This window comes from Branchiostoma floridae, chromosome 12, assembly GCF_000003815.2.
Source record: "Branchiostoma floridae strain S238N-H82 chromosome 12, Bfl_VNyyK, whole genome shotgun sequence".
In the NCBI taxonomy this organism is placed as follows: domain Eukaryota; kingdom Metazoa; phylum Chordata; class Leptocardii; order Amphioxiformes; family Branchiostomatidae; genus Branchiostoma; species Branchiostoma floridae.
In genome coordinates, this window is record NC_049990.1 from 20,383,507 (window position 1) to 20,403,572 (window position 20,066).

At 45.3% G+C, this 20,066-nt stretch overlaps 1 protein-coding gene and 2 long non-coding RNA genes across 3 annotated transcripts; 1 reads left to right on the plus strand and 2 right to left on the minus strand.

Moving 5' to 3' along the window:
- Nucleotides 1–244: 244 nt before the first annotated feature.
- LOC118427174 (nose resistant to fluoxetine protein 6-like) lies at nt 245–4,873 on the minus strand. Its single transcript, XM_035836811.1, has 5 exons — nt 4,695–4,873; nt 2,936–3,047; nt 2,067–2,265; nt 1,418–1,560; nt 245–355 (listed from the first exon to the last, which is right to left on the minus strand). Exons 1-5 carry the CDS (start codon nt 4,871–4,873, stop codon nt 245–247), a joined length of 744 nt encoding a protein of 247 aa, XP_035692704.1.
- An 863-nt stretch (nt 4,874–5,736) lies between these two features.
- On the minus strand, nt 5,737–9,455 carry LOC118427564. Its single transcript, XR_004832534.1, has 3 exons — nt 9,155–9,455; nt 7,631–8,013; nt 5,737–7,346 (listed from the first exon to the last, which is right to left on the minus strand). It is a non-coding gene; the product is annotated as an uncharacterized LOC118427564 (long non-coding RNA).
- Nucleotides 9,456–16,874: 7,419 nt separating this feature from the next.
- On the plus strand, nt 16,875–19,492 carry LOC118428184. The gene is made up of 5 exons (XR_004832620.1): nt 16,875–17,092; nt 17,211–17,403; nt 17,700–17,863; nt 18,002–18,116; nt 18,347–19,492. It is a non-coding gene; the product is annotated as an uncharacterized LOC118428184 (long non-coding RNA).
- Nucleotides 19,493–20,066: the final 574 nt, after the last annotated feature.

The window sequence follows — 20,066 nt, forward strand, 5'->3', positions numbered from 1 at the left end:
ATAGAGGCCTTCTGAAGATTGTCTCCAACACCTAAATATCTGAATTGTATTATACTTAGGATTATACTAACATTCGGTGTTCAAGACAATCTTGGGAAGACCTCTATACTAACATTTTTTGAGGTGGCGGTATTATGGCACCTGGTGGAATTATGATAGTCGATGTTACGAAGGGAGATAAGGATAGACTGACTGTCCTTGGTGCTGAAAGGATGCATATAATGGAGTATACTAAAGTTCTGTCTTATTTGTTGAAGATAACTTTCTCCAATCCCAGCAATGGCACTTCCACTGCCACAGACACCAGGAAGGCTAAACCGTAGGATAGAGCCACGTGTCCCAAGAAGAAGTAGATCTAAAAAAAAAGTTCAAACAGACGTTGAAAGTCAGCAAACCGATGGTAACGAAAGAAGAGACTAAAGTTTGCAATGGGGCATGCTGTGTGATATCCAAGTCCTACTTGTTTGTGTGATAGACCATTTCTTGTGAAACAATAAAAACCTGAAGGTCTATGTAACTTCGCCATGGCCGCGTGGCGCGTTGGTACACCCGATCGCTCGATCTAGAAGTTAAGCAACGCGACGGTCCGGACAGTGCTTGGATGGGGGACCAACCAAGGACGACCGGATTGCTGTAGCCTCACGAAGCTTTCCACGAAATCGTCTTCCGGGAGGAACGTAAAACGGGGGTCCCGTGCTCGAGGAGGTGCCTCGACCACGTTAATCAGCATCATTACTCATAATTTGTGTACCTACTGGCTGGCAAAATGCACCTGGTGATTAAGAAGGATATCAGTGCCGTTTGTTTGTCCGGCTCTGTGTGTGTGTGTATCTGTCCTGTGAACAGCATAACTCGAGAAGAGTTTAGATGGATCCTTATGATATTTGGACGGTGAGTGGGGATCAAGAAAATGGAGGACAAGTTCGATAATGGCCCCCTAGTGGCTCTCTAAGGTACTGAAGCGGTTTTGACATTTGGTGTTCAAGACATTGTGTAGTTGTGATTTTATAGTGCTATGCAGCTAATAAACACTATGTAAAATTATAGTATGTTCTAAAAAAATGCAAACAAGGTTATTTGAATAATAGGTATCTATCAATTTTCCTCAGTTCAATATTTAAAGTGTTTGAGCGTCCTGTTATGGAATGCAGCGGATTTGAAACGATCCCTCGGTAATTATGCAAATTAACACATGGTCTAGATGATTTATATTTGATTATGCAACTAATTACTTTCAGCTTTCTGCGTACCAAAAAAATCATGACGTTCCGTCAACCATCCTTTATAGCTTTATAGCTATAGTTAAAAAAAAGACGCTAGGCGCCTAAATCAGCACCACATACATGTACATAGCATAATGTACAGGCAAGCGCGTCCTAGCAATTTGAATTATAACGCAAATAGTACATTGACGTACCATAGTGAATGTGGTGTAGTGGATGGGCACCTCCATACTGATGTAAACTGCTATCACCACCTGAATATGTATGAGGTAGGCACAGTAGGTCAGTCGGCTCAGGGGCACCCAGGCGTCCCAGGAGAGGATGATGTCCACCACTCCTGTAGTGACCAAAGTACATCTCAGCGGTCAATAGAAAATACTAGTCCAGTCCAAGGGATCGTATACTTACATTTCTTGTACGAATGATCATGATTTACATAAAGCAAACACTACTCGGCAATACTACTTCAGAAAAGACGAAATCAAATGCCATAACTGAAACAGCGTTCGCACTAAAGGTGGAATCATTCAAGATCCATACATTGACTTGTAGTTCCATCTACCAATTAAAATTTATTTGAAAATAAACTTTCGCGGTGGTTTAATGTTCGCGGTTTTCGCGGCGGCCGCTTCACCGCGAATTTAAAACCACCGCGAACATTTTTTCATAACAGTAAGAGACTACAGTGCATGGTGCTACCGCGAAAAGTCCAGTTTCCCGCTAGCGCGAAATTAAATCTCCGCAAACTTAAATACATTTACAGTACATCGATTTTGTGATTCAATGGTACAATGGTCCCTTGGTACACGGCTAATGCAGGCAGGAATCAACCTATGTCTGTACCTCCGTATCCATGATGACATGCGACAACCACCCAGCCAAGCGCCATGGCCCAGACGGTACGGTGGATAGTCAGGTACAGTACGTTCTCGGCTTCCGTCTGGAGAGTTGTTCCGTGGTACTTGCCGTACGTAGCATACAACACAGCCATGGCAGAGGCAGCAGCAACGAGCCAACCAATAGTCATCAGCAGGCGGACGGTCTGGTGAAAAACAGTCGTTAGAAACAGAAGCAAACATAGCCAATCTTGATGTACATTTGTCATAGTTGTTCACCTCTGCCATTTCATTTCTTGCCGTTGGACATAATGGTTCAGCCCCGTATGATGCAACTACGCACGCGTGGAAAAAAATTCCAGAAATTCCTGTACAGTTCTGGGAATTCTTGCCAATCGGACGCACACTATACTGTTGGGCTCGCCCATGAGGCGTCGCCAAAAATATTCGTGCGCACGTTTGTTACTAGTACTTCAGTGTCCTCCGGAACATGTAAGACTCTATGGTGCGAATCTGAAGTATGTGCCCTTTTTTGTTTTGTTTTTGTATACATCTGAACCCTACGCTGAGTGACTATGATTGTGCACAGCTGAGAAGTCTGTATGGTCGTGCGAAATGTATCAATCTCAACTTTTTATTTTGTTCTCCACCAGTTAAGAAAACCTATTTGTGACGTATTGCGCCAAAATCATCCGAGACCTAAATAATGGGAATGTTATACTTGAGCCATTACGGGGCTAAACTAGTAAAGGTGAACATCATTAGACATGAGTCGGGCAAATCAGGGTCACATGCACGTAATTCATACTTTGGACGAGTGTTTTTTGGGTAGAGACAATTTCTGCAAATAATTGCACAAACATGTGCTTGACTCACCATGCTCCTTGTCTGTTTCCTTTTCATCTTAACCAGCAGCCAGCCAACAGCAATTCCTACTAAGTACGGGCCGATACGACAGTACGGCTTCATATAGTAGTTATAATATCCCCTGTAGACGTGTACAAGAAGGTTAGATTCTAATTATAACAATAGATATTATTGCAAAATCTTCTGCAGCAATGTAGAAATCGCTGCGAAATATCCAATATGACAGTATGCCTTTCGGTTAGCGACAGCACGTCAATTGAAACAATTTGGTAATGTTCCGTCAAAGCTATGAGGAACTCAAAAATATTACAGCATTTTGACAGCATGGATTATGTAGAAGGAAAGATAAAGTCAGGAATTACAAGCGCTATACAATGCATATGAATCAGATATTTACATACGTTTATTGTTCATTGCTGACGCCTTTATTACCCTGTGGCGGCGTTGTGTTTTCTTTCAGGAATATTAGTGCACCGTGTGCGATAGGGGTGGGTACCGGTGTGACAGCGATCTCGCCCCCCCCCCCCAGAACATTACTAGTATTCCTCGGAGGGGTCTTAAGAGCAGCTGGTTACTACATATTAGGTGCGCTACCTGGTACTATACTGCACCTGGGAGTAACATAGTTGGTGTGTTACCTGGTACCTATATGGCACCTTATTACCGTAAGACGTCATAGCTTGTTTGGTGCAAACACTACATTGAAAGGACATTTTTTTTTGCAGCTGAAGGGGTCTTAAGAGCAGCAGACCCCACCCAGAGGTGGCATAGAAAACAATGCTATTGTGAACGTATAAATCAACACCGTCATGGTACGGAATACGTCAGCTATATGTTTTCAATTTGTCACAGTATTTTCTTTCTTGTGCAGAAAACATTTCCAAAGCACTAAGAAAAACACAATTGAATAATAGTTTCTCATTATAAACACTATCTACGCACAAGTTCACATACCTGTTGCTAAATGCTACAAAAACTAGAAAAACAGTCATATTGGAGGTGAAGATATCCATAGGGTAGGTGCATATAACGTACCAGTTTGTAAATACTAGAAAAACAGTCATATTGAAGGTGAAGATACCCCTTGGCCGGGTGCATACACCAAAATGTGCATTATTCTAATGAATACCTTATCTGCATAATCAATACAGACATGACATAGCTCTTTTGTGGTCAATTCATAATAGAGACTTCATATTGGACATATATAGGTTGCTTGAGGACAGGTGAATAAAATGAAATATATCTCATGTCGAGACTCAGGTACATGCAATAAAGCGAATACAAGGGACCCAACCCTCCTTGTCTGAAACAAGTTCAACTATCTTATTGCCATGTACTTACGTTAATATTGATCCTATGGATGGAGTTATGTATCAAACTCGTGTACTTATATCATTCTGAAACTGCATTGTGTGATTTATACCAATCAACTTCTAAAATATCATGTAAACCCGTATTTTTTTGGGGGGGGGCGAAATCGCTAAAGGGGGGCGAGGTAGGGGGGCGAGATCACTAACCGGGGAGGACGAGATCGCTAGTGATTTCGCCCCGGGGGGGGGCGAGATCGCTAGTGATTTCGCCCCCGGGGGGGGCGAGATCACCGGGGGGGCGAGAACGCTGTCACACCGGAACACCCGTATCGAGCGTTTTCGCGTCACAGGTATGACATAATGTCATTTAACAACACAGATGAACTTTCATGCTAAGATATTAGTCGTTCCTTAGTCTCTCCTCAAACTGGATTATTCTAACCAGTCAGACATACCTAATGGGAGCCTGGAGGTCACTCAGGCTCTTCTTGGCCAACTCTGCAATGATCTCGGTTTTCTGCGCGAGCATGTCACCTCGCCCCATCACGTCTGCGGAGCCGGGCAGGCTGCGAGACCGCGCCAGGATGGCCTCAAACTGCTTGCGCCCCCCCCCCCCCCCCCCCAGGCCTGGCATGATGTAGTTTCTGAGAGGAGCGTGGGGAAGCTGTAGAGGTGGCAGTTCACCTGTACATGTGGACATACAACAGGTCAGCAGGATTAGCTTCAGCAACAGGTGAGTGAGACTTTGTAGAACAGCTGCTTGCTACATAACAGCTGTAGAATGGTGTTCTGGGAAGAGCTATTCAAGAAAGATGGAGATGTCGGTCTGCCTAAACTTATACCATTTGATCTAACTGTACAAGACCATATGAAAGATAAAAATGAAGCAGTATCTTCTAGGGGTAATTGAAAATGGACATTAGGGCAATTCGCATTTATATCTGAACTGTCTCAGAAACGAAAGTCAAACCCAATAAGCTACATCCTGCAACAGAGTCATCTGGAGGGAGCGTCACCAGATGGATGAACTGAACTGAACCAGAGTAGTTGATTACTACTAGTATACACTATCTAACATTGTAATTTTTCTTTGTCACCTGCAATTAGCCCTTGGACACGAATTTGCAATAAAGCAAATATTATCTGAATCTATATATCTTAGCATGAGGCTAAGCACATGCACAGATGAGCCTACTATTTATTTACTATAGCCCAGTCTTACCTACCAGTACTCACAGAAACACGTACATATTACAGTTTTATATTTTACCATGCCTGTGCTAGTAATACCGGTGCAATGGCCTAGTGGGTAGAGTGTTCGCCTTGCATTCGGTAGGTCGTGAGTTCGATCCCCGGCCGAGTCATACCAAAGACTTTAAAAATGGTACATGCTTCTTTCTCTGCTTAGCACTCAGCATTCGGGAAAGAGTATGGAAGTTGAACACACACCACTACCAGTGGACTAGCCCCCTGCTGTAGTGATTGCGTTGTGTGGCCCAAGGGCTACTGAAACGGAGATGGGCGCCGCCCTATGCGCCATCAGGCGCGGGAAGGAACTTTGACTTTTGACTTTGGCTGTAGGAGAGGCTGAAGCCTCAGGCTGTCCCGGGTCATCATGGGACCTGAATGTCCAAATAGCTTCCTCAAAAACCATTAGGGTCTCTGGGAAAAGGGGACTATCCATTTTCAAGGTTTAAGGGTTTGGCTAGGGAAGGACCCGTCATTTCATATGGGACTCTGGGAACGGGGGCGTCCATTTAACAGGGGTAAAGAATATAGAAAAGGACCAAGGATCTGGGACGGGATCATCCATTTCACATGGGGTTAAGGATCTGGAAAAGAGTCATTGGGTTAAATGCTATTGGAATGGAGGGGGACCAACCATTTCACACATGGGGTTAAGAGTCTAGGGATGGAGGGACCACATGGGCGTAAGGGTATAAAAGGGGAAAGCAATAAAACAGTTACTACAGAACTGATTTCAAACTGTTTATTTGGAAGCAATAGATGAATGCAAAGTGTACAAATATGTACATCTCTCAAATCCACACACAAAAATTGCTCTGGCACTAAAACTAGATAAATTGAACTAAAACTTAACATCTATTTTGTGTGTGTGTGTGTGTGTGTGTGTGTGTGTGTGTGTGTGTGTGCGTGCGTGTGTTTCTGTTAGTGTAAGCGTCAGCCTAAGCCTTAAGTAAGGAAATTTCCAAAGGACTGGTTTCAAAGGCTACAAACAACCTATACACAATAAACGGACAATAATGGCATTTACTTAACTAACCTGTAGACCACTTATGTACAAAAATACAAGTAAAATGCACAAAGCAAAGTCTTAGTGAGAACAAAACAAAACAAAATCATATCAGTTTAGCCACCGCTGTACTAGAATGGTATGATGTGATTAATACATTCAAAACAAAGGCTGCTTACAAAAGGCGAATAAACAGCACTACATATCCAAAACGCAAGACGAGACCAAAATGAAATCAGACTCCAACTTTACTCGATCAAGCTTATTACATGTATCTAGCATCGTGATATAGATGATGGCTGTAGGATGGCACACATTGCATTCTGTTTGGATTGATTAAGTTTCTGTGATTGTGTTGATACCAAGAAGTCGAGTGTTTCTAAAGGACCAAATATAAAATAGGCTTTTTAAGCACCTGTCGTCCTTTCTGGCCTGTGTTGTTCTCTTGGTTCGGGATCCAAGATAGCGACACAAGGCAGATTATGTAATGGTCCAGGTTCCCGACAACCACTGACCACGACATAAAACAGAAATTAAAAGAGATAATGATTAACCAGGAAATTTAAGTTCCTGTTTTATAAAGAACAGAATTTACAGGAACTGGTTGAATACGATCAGGGCCATCGACACAGCCACAGAAACCAAATCAGTCACACATCGGGCCTGTACATCACAGAAGCGGGCTGAAGTCCTGAGTGCATATTTCTGGACATCACCGTGGAGATGGCATCAGGCGGCCTCTCACCAGGATAAGTCCAAACATGAGCATTGCAGCTGCAGATGATCCGGGCTTGATGGCACCAATAAGATACTGGAAGCTGCTCGGAGATGTCTCATTCCAAACTTGTTGTATCTGCAAGAAAGTGAAATTGAAAACAATTATGATGAGATAGACCAATAATATTTTGCTGTTTTGGAATCAAAACATTATGAAATTTGGCTCAAGTTTGGCTTGCCAGGAGCGGAAATGGTGGCAGAAATCATACAGGCCCGATGTGTGACTGATTTGGTTTCTGTGGCGTAAAAATGTAACGTGAACTGGTAAAATCATAGGTTACTGATCTTATCTGATCTAAGTTGGCTGTTCAACATCAGTGACATTCTGTATTCGCGGTGTGAGTTGTACAGGATACTCACAGTTGTGTTAACCCAGTTAACAGTCTTCTTGTTTGCTTCCTTCCTCCAATACTTGCGAACAGGTTCAAAATCAGGGCCAGGACCTATGCACGCATCAGCTGCCTAACAGCTTAGCTGTCCACACATAAGCCCTAATTTTGAAAAGAAAACTCTACTAAGCATTGTTCAGGTTCAGGCATTGAACTTATCAGCTAAAGATTGCTATCCTATTACTGCTTTCACACAATACAGTACAGCACAGCACCTTGTCATATGTCTTGGAAAGACTGAACGCCTCCTTGGCTCGGTGATGCACTGGATGTTGTCCCGAAGCGCTTTCAGTGGCAGGCGATTGACAGATCAATTCCCCAGCTCCTTTCCACTCTTACGGCGTGCAGGCGTTTCTAACAAATCGGTTAAAGAAACAGTCATGCATGATTTGCCTCAACACCGCTGCATGCAACAAATACACAAGGTACAGATAACAATGTTTCCGACCAAGTTTTCCATTTCACAAACAGTCAAACCGCAATACAAAGGTATTCATATACTTCATTCAATTCAGAGTCAGATGAATAATTAATAGAAAAAGACTTTTCTACTGAGTGTATAATTGTTTAGGTACCAAAATCGAAATTGAAACTGTTAACTTAAACTTGCCTACATAAATAAAAAGTCATCCATGGACAAAGACTGTTGTCTTACAATTAAAAACTGTGTGCTTAAATCACACAATACGGTACGATACCTTGTCATATATGTTGGAAGACTGTATATCTCCATTCGGTCACGTCCGGTACCTTCCTTCGTCAGTCCTCGCCTCCCTTTCCACGTCCGGACATTTCTTCTTACGGTGCGATGATCCTCGGTAGAAAAGACAAAACGAAAATGAATTATTTTGGCTCAGAAATATAGGAAATATACCTTAGACTTAACGGACTGAAGCCTTGACTGCAAAAGGAGCCTCCATTTACAGAATGCACGTCCGAATATCTACCAGAAACATCCCTCGGTATGTCAACAAAACACACTCAAGTCATTTACTTCCTATCGTGGCTATGACAAGTTAGTTCCAGTCCATATCTGCAAGATGTTACGATTTTAACCCCAGAAGACACATATTATGTACTTAACTTGAACACTGCGGCTGCAGTTGATCCGGGCTTGATGGCATCACTAAGATCCTAGAAGCAAAAAAAAGTGAATAAGGTGCAGATTTAACGTCTTGTTTTAGTGGTAAATAAGGCGCAAATCGGTAAAAGAAAGAGCCATGCATGATTAGCCTCAACACCGCTGTAACAAACACACCAAGTGCAGCCAACAATGTCTACGACCAAGTTTCCCACCTCACAAACAGTCAGACCGTAATACCAAAGGTATTCATATACTTCAATTCAGGGTCGATAGGTAAGTAATAGAAAAAAGACTTTTCTACTGCAACTGTAAACTTAAACTTGCCAACACAAATGAAAATGGTCATCCATGGACAAAGAATGTTATCTTACAATTAAAAACTGTGTGCTTTGACTGAATTCAGTACGATACCTTGTCATATGTGTTAGAAGACTGTGAATCTCCATTCAGTCACGTCCGGTACCTTCCATCGTCAGTCCTCGCCTCCCTTTCCACGTCCGGACATTTCTTCTTACGGTGCGATGATCCTCGGTAGAAAAGACAAAACGAAAATGAATTATTTCGGCTCAGAAATATAGGAAATATACCTTAGACTTAAGTTAAAGCACAGAAAGTTAACTTGGTTTGTGATTAAAATTTCCGTTCTAGATTTAACATGGAAACAGTGGGATGAATTTATGTGTAGTAACGATTGAGTGTGCTTCAATGAAATTACAAATTGTACTAACCTGTGCAGGACAGGTGTAATTGTCCTTGCATCCCTCGTTGTCAGGCAGAGAATGACTTCAGGTGTATCTGAGCTTGACACCCCCATGTGCCTCACTTGGTAGCTCCCAAAGTTCAAAGGTCACCGGTTACCCATGGTTCCTCGCGGCGCATGCGCACCAGTCTACTGTTTGCAGAACTCCTGGCCGAAGTAGTGTTGGGAGGGACTTCACAGGAACATGTAGAATTCCGCCTCTCTCCGGGTGGGCGTCTGCCTGACAACGAGGGATGCAAGGACAATTACACCTGTCCTGCACAGGTTAGTACAATTTGTAATTGTCTCCTGCATCCCCTCTGTTGTCAGTCAGAGAATGACTTCAGGTGACTTCGTAGCCTGAGGCCAGGATCTTACGGCCAAAGTTGCAAGACTTGACAGGTTTCCTGTAGAACTTCTCGAACGTAGATGAAGTAGACCAGTTTGCCATTTTCATTATGTCCTTGGCTGAAACTCCCCTTAATGCCGCAGCTGAGACAGCTGCACTCCTTGTTGAGTGGCCCGTAAACTTGTTAGTGTCCACCCCTGCCTCCTGGAGGACTAACTTTAGCCACCGGGCAATGGTGGTAGAGCCAACCGCTTGATGAGGTTCCACCATTGCCCGAAACAAAAAACTGTCACACAAACGAAAACTTCTAGTTCTAGAAACATATTCCTTCAAATAGAAGACAGGACAAATTCTCTTGTCCCGTGGAAAACTAGGTAAAACAATATCATGTGTCACTCTGCCAGGCCTGGAAGTCTTTGATAACCTGTTAATGGTGAAACATACTCCATCCGAGGTCTTCTTCTTGTATCTAACATCCAGCAAGGAGAGAGATTGTTCCCTGCCTGCAGACACCAATGCTATCAGCATAACCAATTTCAAAGTAAGTTGCTTGAGCGACAAAGTTCTTGCCGGTGACCAGGACTTTAATAAACTTAGAACTCTACTCACGTCCCAAGTATACTGATACTTCGGTAAGGCTGGTCGTAGTTCAAACACTCCTTTCATGAATCTTTTCACTAAAGCATGAGAACCTAAAGGTAGACCTTCCACCGGAAGGTGAGTTGTTGAAATGGCGGACCTATAAACATTCAAGGTCCTATATTGTAGACCCTTGTCAAATAAGGACAGCAAAAAATCTAGAACTTCACTCACAGGTGCTGAAACCGGATCAATGTTCCTTTCACTACACCAGCTGTTCCACTTTTCCCAGGCTGCTGTGTAGAGCTTCTGTGTGCCTGGTCTCCAGGAGGCCAGTAATATCTTACTGACTCCCGGCGAAATGCCGTACTCAGAATGTTGTCTCCGCAAACATGCCATGCGGCTAGACGAAGCTTGTCCCCCTCTGGGTGCGCTCTGCCGGACTCCGGCTGCGTGAGAAGGTGCTTGTGACGAGGTAACAGAACTGGTTCCTCGACCAACATCTCTAGAAGAACTGGATACCAGCAAGCTGTTTCCCACACCGGAGCTATGAGAAGCAGATGAGCCTCGTCTAACTGGACTTTCCTGAGTGTCCGTGCGACCAGAAGGAAAGGAGGGAAGGCATACGGCAGTTCCCACCTGCTCCAGCTCACCGTGAAGGCGTCCGTCCCCACTGCTTCTGGCTCTGGGTGCCAGGAAACGTACTGAGGTAGCTGACGGTTGGTTCGGGACGCGAACAGATCCACCCCCTTGGAGAGTAGTGGAAACTTCGCCTGCAGACTCAGGAACGTATGCCGGTCCAGAGTCCATTCTGTGGCCACGAAGAAATGTCGAGAACTGAAGTCCGCTCGCACATTCTCCTTGCCTGGGATGTGCACTGCTGAAATGGACAGGTTCCTGTCTGTGCACCACTGCCACAGATCCAAGGTCACGTTCAGCAAGTCTAGAGACCTTGTGCCTCCCAGATGATTTAGATATGCCACCACCGTAGAGTTGTCGGAGCGAACTCTGATGTGTCCGCTTTCCATGTCTCTGCAGAAAGCCTGAACTGCCATGGATGCAGCCTGCAGTTCCAACACGTTTATGTGTGCTGTCTTCTCCTCTGCAGACCAGCGACCTCCTGTGTGGATGCCGTTGCAGAATCCGCCCCATCCGACAGTAGACGCATCTGTCTCCACAACCATGTCCGCTGTGGGCAAAAGGATTGGACGGCTGTTGTGGTCTGGAAGAAGGTCTCTCCACCACCTTAAGTCTTCTCGCGCTGCCTCTGTCAGCGGCACTGGATGCCCCCAGTCTCCTCTTGTCACTCGGAGAACTGTGATGAGCAGGCGTTGAAGACTTCTGAAGTGAAGTGGAGCGTGCCAAACTGACCCTGTTGTGGCTTGCAGCTTCCCTATCAGACTCGCCAACTCTCTCGCTGAGACGGGCACGACTGCAGACAGGGTAGTGTCCGCCAGCTGTTGTAACTCCCGCAACTTGCTGTCGGGAAGAAAAGTTACCATTCGTGACGAATCTACGCCTGACCCTAGGAAGGTGATGCGTTGTGTTGGCTCCAACACTGACTTCTCTCTGTTCGGAACGAAGCCTAGCTGTGACAGTACTTCCAGTGCTGCCATCAGTGCTTCTCTGCACTCTTCTCTGGATCGGCCAAACATCAGGATGTCGTCCAGGTAGACGATCAGACGGAAACCACGTCTTCTCAGAAGTGCGATGGGCACCTTCAGTACCTTCGTGAACACTCTTGGGGCGCTCGACATCCCAAACGGGACGCAGCGGAACTGGTACAGACGACCTCGCCACTGGAACGTCAGGAATCTGCGGCTGCCCATGTCTACTGGGATGGTGAAATACGCATCTCTCAGGTCGATCTTTCCCATATAATCCCCTGGCTGGATGAGATCTTTCAGAACGGCTAGACTCTCCATCTTGAAGCGTCGAACCTGTAGAAACTTGTTTAGTGGCTTGAGGTTGATAACGGGTCGCAAACCTCCCGTCTTCTTTGGTACTGTGAACAAAATTGAAACAAACTGGGTGCGGTTGTAGACAACCTCCTCTATCGCACCCTTGGTAAGTAGAGTTCTTACCTCCTCGCTGAGGACTTCCACCTGCTCTGGGCTTCTTGGTCTGCAGTGTGGAATTCTCTGTTGTACTGGCGGCGTTGTCGCAAACTCCAACCTGTACCCCGTAACGCATTGTAGAATCCAGGGGTCTGAAGTCACCTGCTTCCACTGCTGCAGGAAGTGGACTAGCCTGCCCCCGTGAAGTAGCTGAGAGTCGTCGGGTACAGGTTGAAGGTCGGTCGAACGCCGAAGTGCTTCTCTTGTCAAGGATGAAACTTCTACTTGTCTGACTTCTTCCCGTCCCCCTGCTTCTGAAAAGACTGGGACGAACTCTTGTTGTAGTACTGGCGAGACCCGCCGTAGTTTGGCCTACTGTAGTTCGGCCTCGGCATGTAGTTGTAGCGATAACCTCTGTTGCCGCCCCCTGCCGTTCTGTAGTTGGTACGACGACCACCTCGTCTCGAGCTGGTCTGTTTCTTCTCTGCCTGTGTCAGCATGCCAGAGAGCACCTTGCTCTCCGAAGACAAATCCTTCGCCTTAGTTCCCAGATCAGGCGGGAACAGGAAGTTGTTGTCCTCTGACGGGGTCCGGAACAGATCCCTGAAGGTCTTCTGAGAAGACTCGGCAATAAAAGAACGGCGTGTGAAAGCTAGATGAGAATGGGCTGAACCCAGGAGTAACAGAGCTGTGCCAACACAATCTATCATGTCCAGTTGCAGTTCCTCAAAACTATCCTTACTGGAACGCTGGATTAACTGCCAGAGATTGATCAATGGAGTTCCAACTTGCACTAGATTGGTATGCACCGACTTGAGAGATTTATCGTGAGAAACAATCACATCACCTTGTTTCTTGTCATTCTCCAGAACGGCCCTGGACACGTTCTCGTTGAAGGCCGGTACTACCATCGTTGATGGGGCGTTGTCTGGCAAGTTGTACTTCTGTTGCCAAGCCTCTAGATCAGCCCCGCGACACTGCTTGCTGTGCTTGAAGTATTTCTCCGTCTCCTCCAACACGTTGTCGTCAGCGACCCAAGGGTGCTTGACGGTCTTGTTCGTCGGGTCGAACGGCTTCCATGCCGACTGCCCGCCCTCCGAGACGTCCGACACACTTTCTTCCTCCGTCTCGACTCGAGCTGGGGACCGCCGGTCATGTCGCCGCCGCCGCTTCCCCGGCGCAGACCCCGTTGGAGACGAAGACCGCCGTTTCTTCGGCTGCGAAAACTGCGACATCATCAGCTCTTGGAGCCCATCTAGCTTCTCTGAAAGTAATGAAAAATTATTCTCCAAGGCAGTAATACGTACGCCGCTAGCATCAACCAGCTCCGGCTCTGACGGGATGTCGCCATTATTGTTGCCATCCTTCCTACGCTTTCCGTCACCGCCGCCGTCGCTCTCTTCGCCATTCTTCTCCTCCTCGCTCACTTCGACGGTAGAAGGCAGCTCTACTTCTTCATGAGCGGGAGACTTCGGCGGTTGGTGCACTTCAGCAGCCACCAAGAGACCGCGAACAGCGCTCAATCTCGGCATCGAAGGTGACGAAGAAGGCTGACGACTGTCATGGCGCCCGCCCCGGCGCACATGTCGGCGCATGCTTCTCGGGGAAGCGCCGTCTTCTTCGCGCCGTCTCTCGCTGGAACGCCGCTCCGAGCCTCCTCGGCCGCTTCTAGCGTGTCGCCCAGCAGTTGAAGACTTCGAAGAAGCCCGCGTACGGTTCTTAACACGCTCCTTGTCGCGTTTAGAACCCATTTTCAGGAGCTGGAAACACCGGGGGTTGACAGAAACGCTCAAAAAATTAGACTGGTGCGCATGCGCCGCGAGGAACCATGGGTAACCGGTGACCTTTGAACTTTGGGAGCTACCAAGTGAGGCACATGGGGGTGTCAAGCTCAGATACACCTGAAGTCATTCTCTGACTGACAACAGAGGGGATGCAGGAGACAATCCCAAGTAATGTTGACGTTTGTTTCAGTTTAAATTTCGAGAGCTATGGCTGTTTCAGTCTGTTTCTGCGGTATACAAGCCCGATGAATGGCTGTTTCGGTTTCTGTGACTGTGTCTACACCGAGAGGTCGAGTATTTCTACAGGAATTAACTACTAATATCAAATATGTTATTCAACCACCTGTCGTCCTTTCTGGCCTGGGTTGTTCTCTTGGTTCGGGACCCAAGAGAGCGACACAAAGCAGATTATGTAATGGTCTAGGTTCCCGACAACCACTGACCATGACATAAAACAGAAATTACAACAGATGGTGAACCAGGGTAGACCCTGTTTTGTAAACAACAGAATTTTACGTACAATAACTGACCAAATACACTCCCGGCAACACAGCCACAGAAACCAACAGAAACCAAAATCAGCCACACACCAGTCACGTACATCGCGGAAAGGGACTGAAGGCAGTGAAGCCTTGACTGCAAAAGGAGCCTCCATTTACAAAATGCACGTCCGAATATCTACCAGAAACATCCCTCGGTATGTCAACAAAACACACTCAAGTCATTTACTTCCTATCGTGGCTATGAAAAGTTAGTTCCAGTCCATATCTGCAAGATGTTACGATTTTAACCCCAGAAGACACATATTATGTACTTAACTTGAACACTGCGGCTGCAGTTGATCCGGGCTTGATGGCATCACTAAGATCCTAGAAGCAAAAAAAAGTGAATAAGGTGCAGATTTAACGTCTTGTTTTAGTGGTAAATAAGGCGCAAATCGGTAAAAGAAAGAGCCATGCATGATTAGCCTCAACACCGCTGTAACAAACACACCAAGTGCAGACAACAATGTCTACGACCAAGTTTCCCACCTCACAAACAGTCAGACCGTAATACCAAAGGTATTCATATACTTTATTCAATTCAGGGTCGATAAGTAAGTAATAGAAAAAAGACTTTTCTACTGCAACTGTAAACTTAAACTTGCCAACACAAATGAAAATGGTCATCCATGGACAAAGACTGTTGTCTTACAATTAAAAACTGTGTGCTTTGACTGAATTCAGTACGATACCTTGTCATATGTGTTAGAAGACTTTGAATCTCCATTCAGTCACGTCCGGTACCTTCCTTCGTCAGTCCTCGCCTCCCTTTCCACGTCCGGACATTTCTTTTTACGGTGCGATGATCCTCGGTAGAAAAGACAAAACGAAAATGAATTATTTTGGCTCAGAAATATAGGAAATATACCTTGGACTTAAGTTAAAGCACAGAAAGTTAACTTGGTTTGTGATTACAATTTCCGTTCTAGATTTAACATGGAAACAGTGGGATGAATTTATGTGTAGTAACGATTGAGTGTGCTTCAATGAAATCCCAAGTAATGTTGACGTTTGTTTCAGTTTAAATTTCGAGAGCTATGGCTGTTTCAGTCTGTTTCTGCGGTATACAAGCCCGATGAATGGCTGATTCGGTTTCTGTGACTGTGTCTACGCCGAGAGGTCGAGTATTTCTACAGGAATTAACTTCTAATATCAAATAGGTTCTTCAACCAACTGTCGTCCTTTCTGGCCTGTGTTGTTCTCTTGGTTCGGGACCCAAGAGAGCGACACAAAGCAGATTATGTAATGGTCTAGGTCCCCGACAACCACTGACCATGACATAAAACAGAAATTACAACAGATGGTGAACCAGGGTAGACCCTGTTTTGTAAACAACAGAATTTTACGTACAATAACTGACCAAATACACTCCCGGCAACACAGCCACAGAAACCAACAGAAACCAAAATCAGCCACACACCAGGCACGTACATCGCGGAAACGGACTGAAGCCTTGACTGCAAAAGGAGCCTCCATTTACAAAATGCACGTCCGAATATCTACCAGAAACATCCCTCGGTATGTCAACAAAACACACTCAATTCCTTTACTTTCTATCGTTACTATGACAAGTTAGTCCCAGTCCATACCTGCAAGATGCTACGATTTTAACCCCAGAAGACGCATAAGCACTTAACTTGAACATTGCGGCTGCAGTTGATCCGGGCTTGATGGCACCACTAAGATCCTGGACTGAGCAAGAAGTTGAATAATTTAGAGGCGTAATAACATCTAAGGAATAAGGCACAAGGATGCCTTACATGTAAATTTTTTGCATTCTCTGATGGTCACAAAAGAATTGAATGTTAACGTTACGGATTATTTAATTATCGGACTAATGATAACCGTAGAACACGTATTTAAACACAATAAGGCACTTACTTACCTGTTGTCTCAAGCGGTCGCGATGTTGTTCTGTGCTGGGACGCTGCGAAGTGAGTCCTTCACCTCAGATGGATGACGGGGTTTCCGGCAGATTAAGACAGGGGCAGGTGTACGATTCGCTAGTCTACAAAATTGATTAATTTCTTGACCAATCACAGACCAGTAATCTTTTTCACCTGTGTTGGGCACGCGTTTGTTAGCTTGTCTAGACCACGGCATTGTCATTCGATTCTTGAGTCATGCGAGACCGTAACCGCTTTGTCTCGCACCACCGTATGCACAACTACCTACAAACGGCAACGGATACAAGGGTTGCCGACGAGAGACGCCAACCTTTACTGCAGGTGTTTCACGATAACGTCCGGGGATATATCGTTTTATACGTCGAGACAGACGACAAGCTCTGCTATTCTATGTAGGTGGACTTTATCAATTATTGCTGTTTATCAGAGGTGTACAGTTGTAATTGTGTGCCACATTTCCACTAGTACTTACCGTTGGGCAGCCGTTGAACATGTTTGCGTTTGTTGCAGCGGTACGAGACAGCTGACGCGAACCCGTCTCTTCTCTCGGAATCTCACCGTATGGAAAAAATATCTACCGGTTTGGGTACTTCACGACACGTTCCGGGAGACGTCGGGAGAATCTTCGGGTTCATCTTTGAGGAGATCTGCGGTGTTCAAAACAGCAGGCTGACGACTAGGTCTTTCCCAGGCATTTGACAAGGTATAGAAGCTATGCATGTGTTGGAAGTATACAGGCTTTTCATATAACGTCATCTGCGCCATGTTGGATTACAGCGTACGTCTGTTAACAACACGAAGATGCTACTGCTTAATTCAATTACCCGTCAGCATGATCGTCGGAGGATTCAAATTATTCAGTATGACGGCATTGAAAAGCCTGCATTCATGTGGAAAAATACTAGCAATATTTCGTCATCATCAGATATTTATTTGCAGGACAGCAGTATTTGTCAAAAGAACACATTCGTTAATTCTACAGTTTCAATTTCTGTGTAGGAACTCTGATAGCAGAAGTCGTGACTGCAGAATCAGTGAACAGTTCTGAAGCACGACTGGACCTGTATGCTGGGGGAAGAAGGAGTACTGCGTGTGACTGGAGGGTGACACGACAGGTAGCAGAGCCTAATTCACCTAGGAATCCTGCAAGGTACCCTCACAAGGTAAATATTGATATTGTAGTATCGGATGTTCTAATTGTGTGTCACATTCAACCAATGGACAGTCGTTGAGCCTTTGCTGGTTGTTGCAGCGGTGGTGAATCAGCTGATGAATGTCTGTTTCTCTTACCGAAATCACAGCAAAATAATGTCTGGACGCACTAAGGGAGGTGCCACTGTGCCAGGCACCAGCGTCACTGAAGGTGTTTCTCGACATCAGTCCATCACCAAGCCAAGGAGGCACCAAGCCAAACACGTAGGGTGTTTTTTTCTGAATTCAGAGTAAAGCAGTTTTGGAACCCCTCATACAGACCCTGATTACAATTTCAATCTTCTATCACATAACTCTGCATGACTGGTTACCATTTCCACTCCCGGTGGGGCATAAAGGCGTCCCTGTGACCCTTTTAATGTTTTAATTACATAAAATGAAAATGACGTTAGTCTGTCTCGTCCTAATTGATTGTTAATTTCACTTCCTTTCAGTGGGAAGTCGCCGGGAAGGAGAAATCTCTCAGCATCTTCCAGAATCAACTACAGCTGAAATGGTGGGACTGATCCCGGTGAGAGGTTGTCTAATACCAAGTACGCCATCTCCACAGCCAGAAGGCCGATGTTCGTGTGTACGCTATACCAGAGGACCTGTGTTCGTGTGTACGCCATACCAGAGGACCTGAAACTGTTAGGTTCTTACATATCTTAGGGTTTGATCGTTTAAAACGGAATCATCTTGCAGAAATGGGCTGGGATTGACTTGACATTGGCATGATAGGATGTAAATGATCTGTGATGTTGCATTCATACCTTTAGCTGATATTAAGATTCCCTTTGTCTACATGAGGCATTGTCGGCAGGGCTCATCACAGTCTCTTGGTTGGTGGTAGGGTGCTTGAGTGTGTTTTGTTGACACCCTGAGTGATGTTGTTGGTAGGTGGTTAGGGCATTTTGTGAGTGGGGGCTTCTTTTGCACACGGGACTTCAGTCCGTTTCTGTGGTGTACAGGCCCGGTGTGTGGCTGGTTTGGCTTCTGTGACTGTGTTAATGGTTGGGATTGTGTTCGGAGTTACTGCGAAATTCAGTCCTTTAGAGAGCAGGGGTTTCCTGGATCTGTTGGCTTATGACGACTTGGGTTCTTCTACCACCTGTCGCCTTTTCTGCCATGTGTGATGGTCTAGGGCCGGGAACCTACTAGTAGACCATTACATAAGATGTCCTGTGTCGTAATCTTGGCTCCCGAACCAAGACGACGGCACAGGGCCAGAAAGGAAGACAGGTGGTTGAAGAGTGCAAGTTGTTGTGAGCTGACAGAACCGGGAAGTCTCTGTTCGCTGAAGGACAGAACTTTGCAGTAACTTCGAGTGCAGTCTCGGCAATTGATATGGTCACTGAAACCGAATCGGCCATACATCGGGCCTGTATACCACAGAAACAGGCTGAAGCGCTGTGTGTAGAAGTAGCCACTGCTCTCAGAATGTCCTAACCTCCTACCAGCAGCATTACTCGGGGTGTCATCAAAATGTACTCAACACCTTGCCGCTTATCAAGAGACCATGATTCTCTCCGCTGATAATGCTTCAGGTAGACAGAGGGGATGGGACATTTCTAGGTTGAACCTAGAACTGAAACTACAATCACAAATCAAGTTACTTCCTGTCATGCCCCCAGCAGCCTGTAGATGAAGTTCTTTCACAGAATACAAAGTGTACAATTGTATAGATTATAACCAGCAAGTATTTTATATTCTATAGATACGCGAAGTTCGGTTTACTGAGTTACGTATATTCTTTGCAATATTGCTGGGTAGATTTTCGTTTTTGCCTGGTCTTTTTTGTGCTGGGAAGGTAGATATGCACCACCTGGCTTTGCTCTAAATGTATTGATCATATCCTATTCTAGTACAGGAGTGGCTGACAATGAATTGATGTTCTGCTTTTTTGCCCTTTGCATAGGTCCTATGTGACTATAAGTAGATGTTTTTGATATCATTTATTGTACGTATGTATGTGCATATCACTTATGTAGCTGACATATATTTCGTTTCTAGAACGTGTATACAAGAGCTTTACAATGTAGTAGTTATCTATGCTGGTATTTATGTAGAAGGTTTCTTGCAGCCATTTTTCCTTCTTAGGTTCGCCATTTGGAAATTTGGCTACCTGAGGCGTAGGATACCCACGAACCAATGTCAAACTTATGAATGTTTACA

Coding starts and splice junctions, on each gene's coding strand:
- LOC118427174 (XM_035836811.1), bottom strand. CDS start 4,873: ATGCCAGGCCTGGGGGGGGGGGGGGGGGGGCGCAAGCAGTTTGAGGCC. Junction 3,048..4,694: donor GACCTCCAGGCTCCCATTAG/GTATGTCTGACT, acceptor ACACGTCTACAG/GGGATATTATAACTACTATA. Junction 2,266..2,935: donor GGAAACAGACAAGGAGCATG/GTGAGTCAAGCA, acceptor GTTTTTCACCAG/ACCGTCCGCCTGCTGATGAC.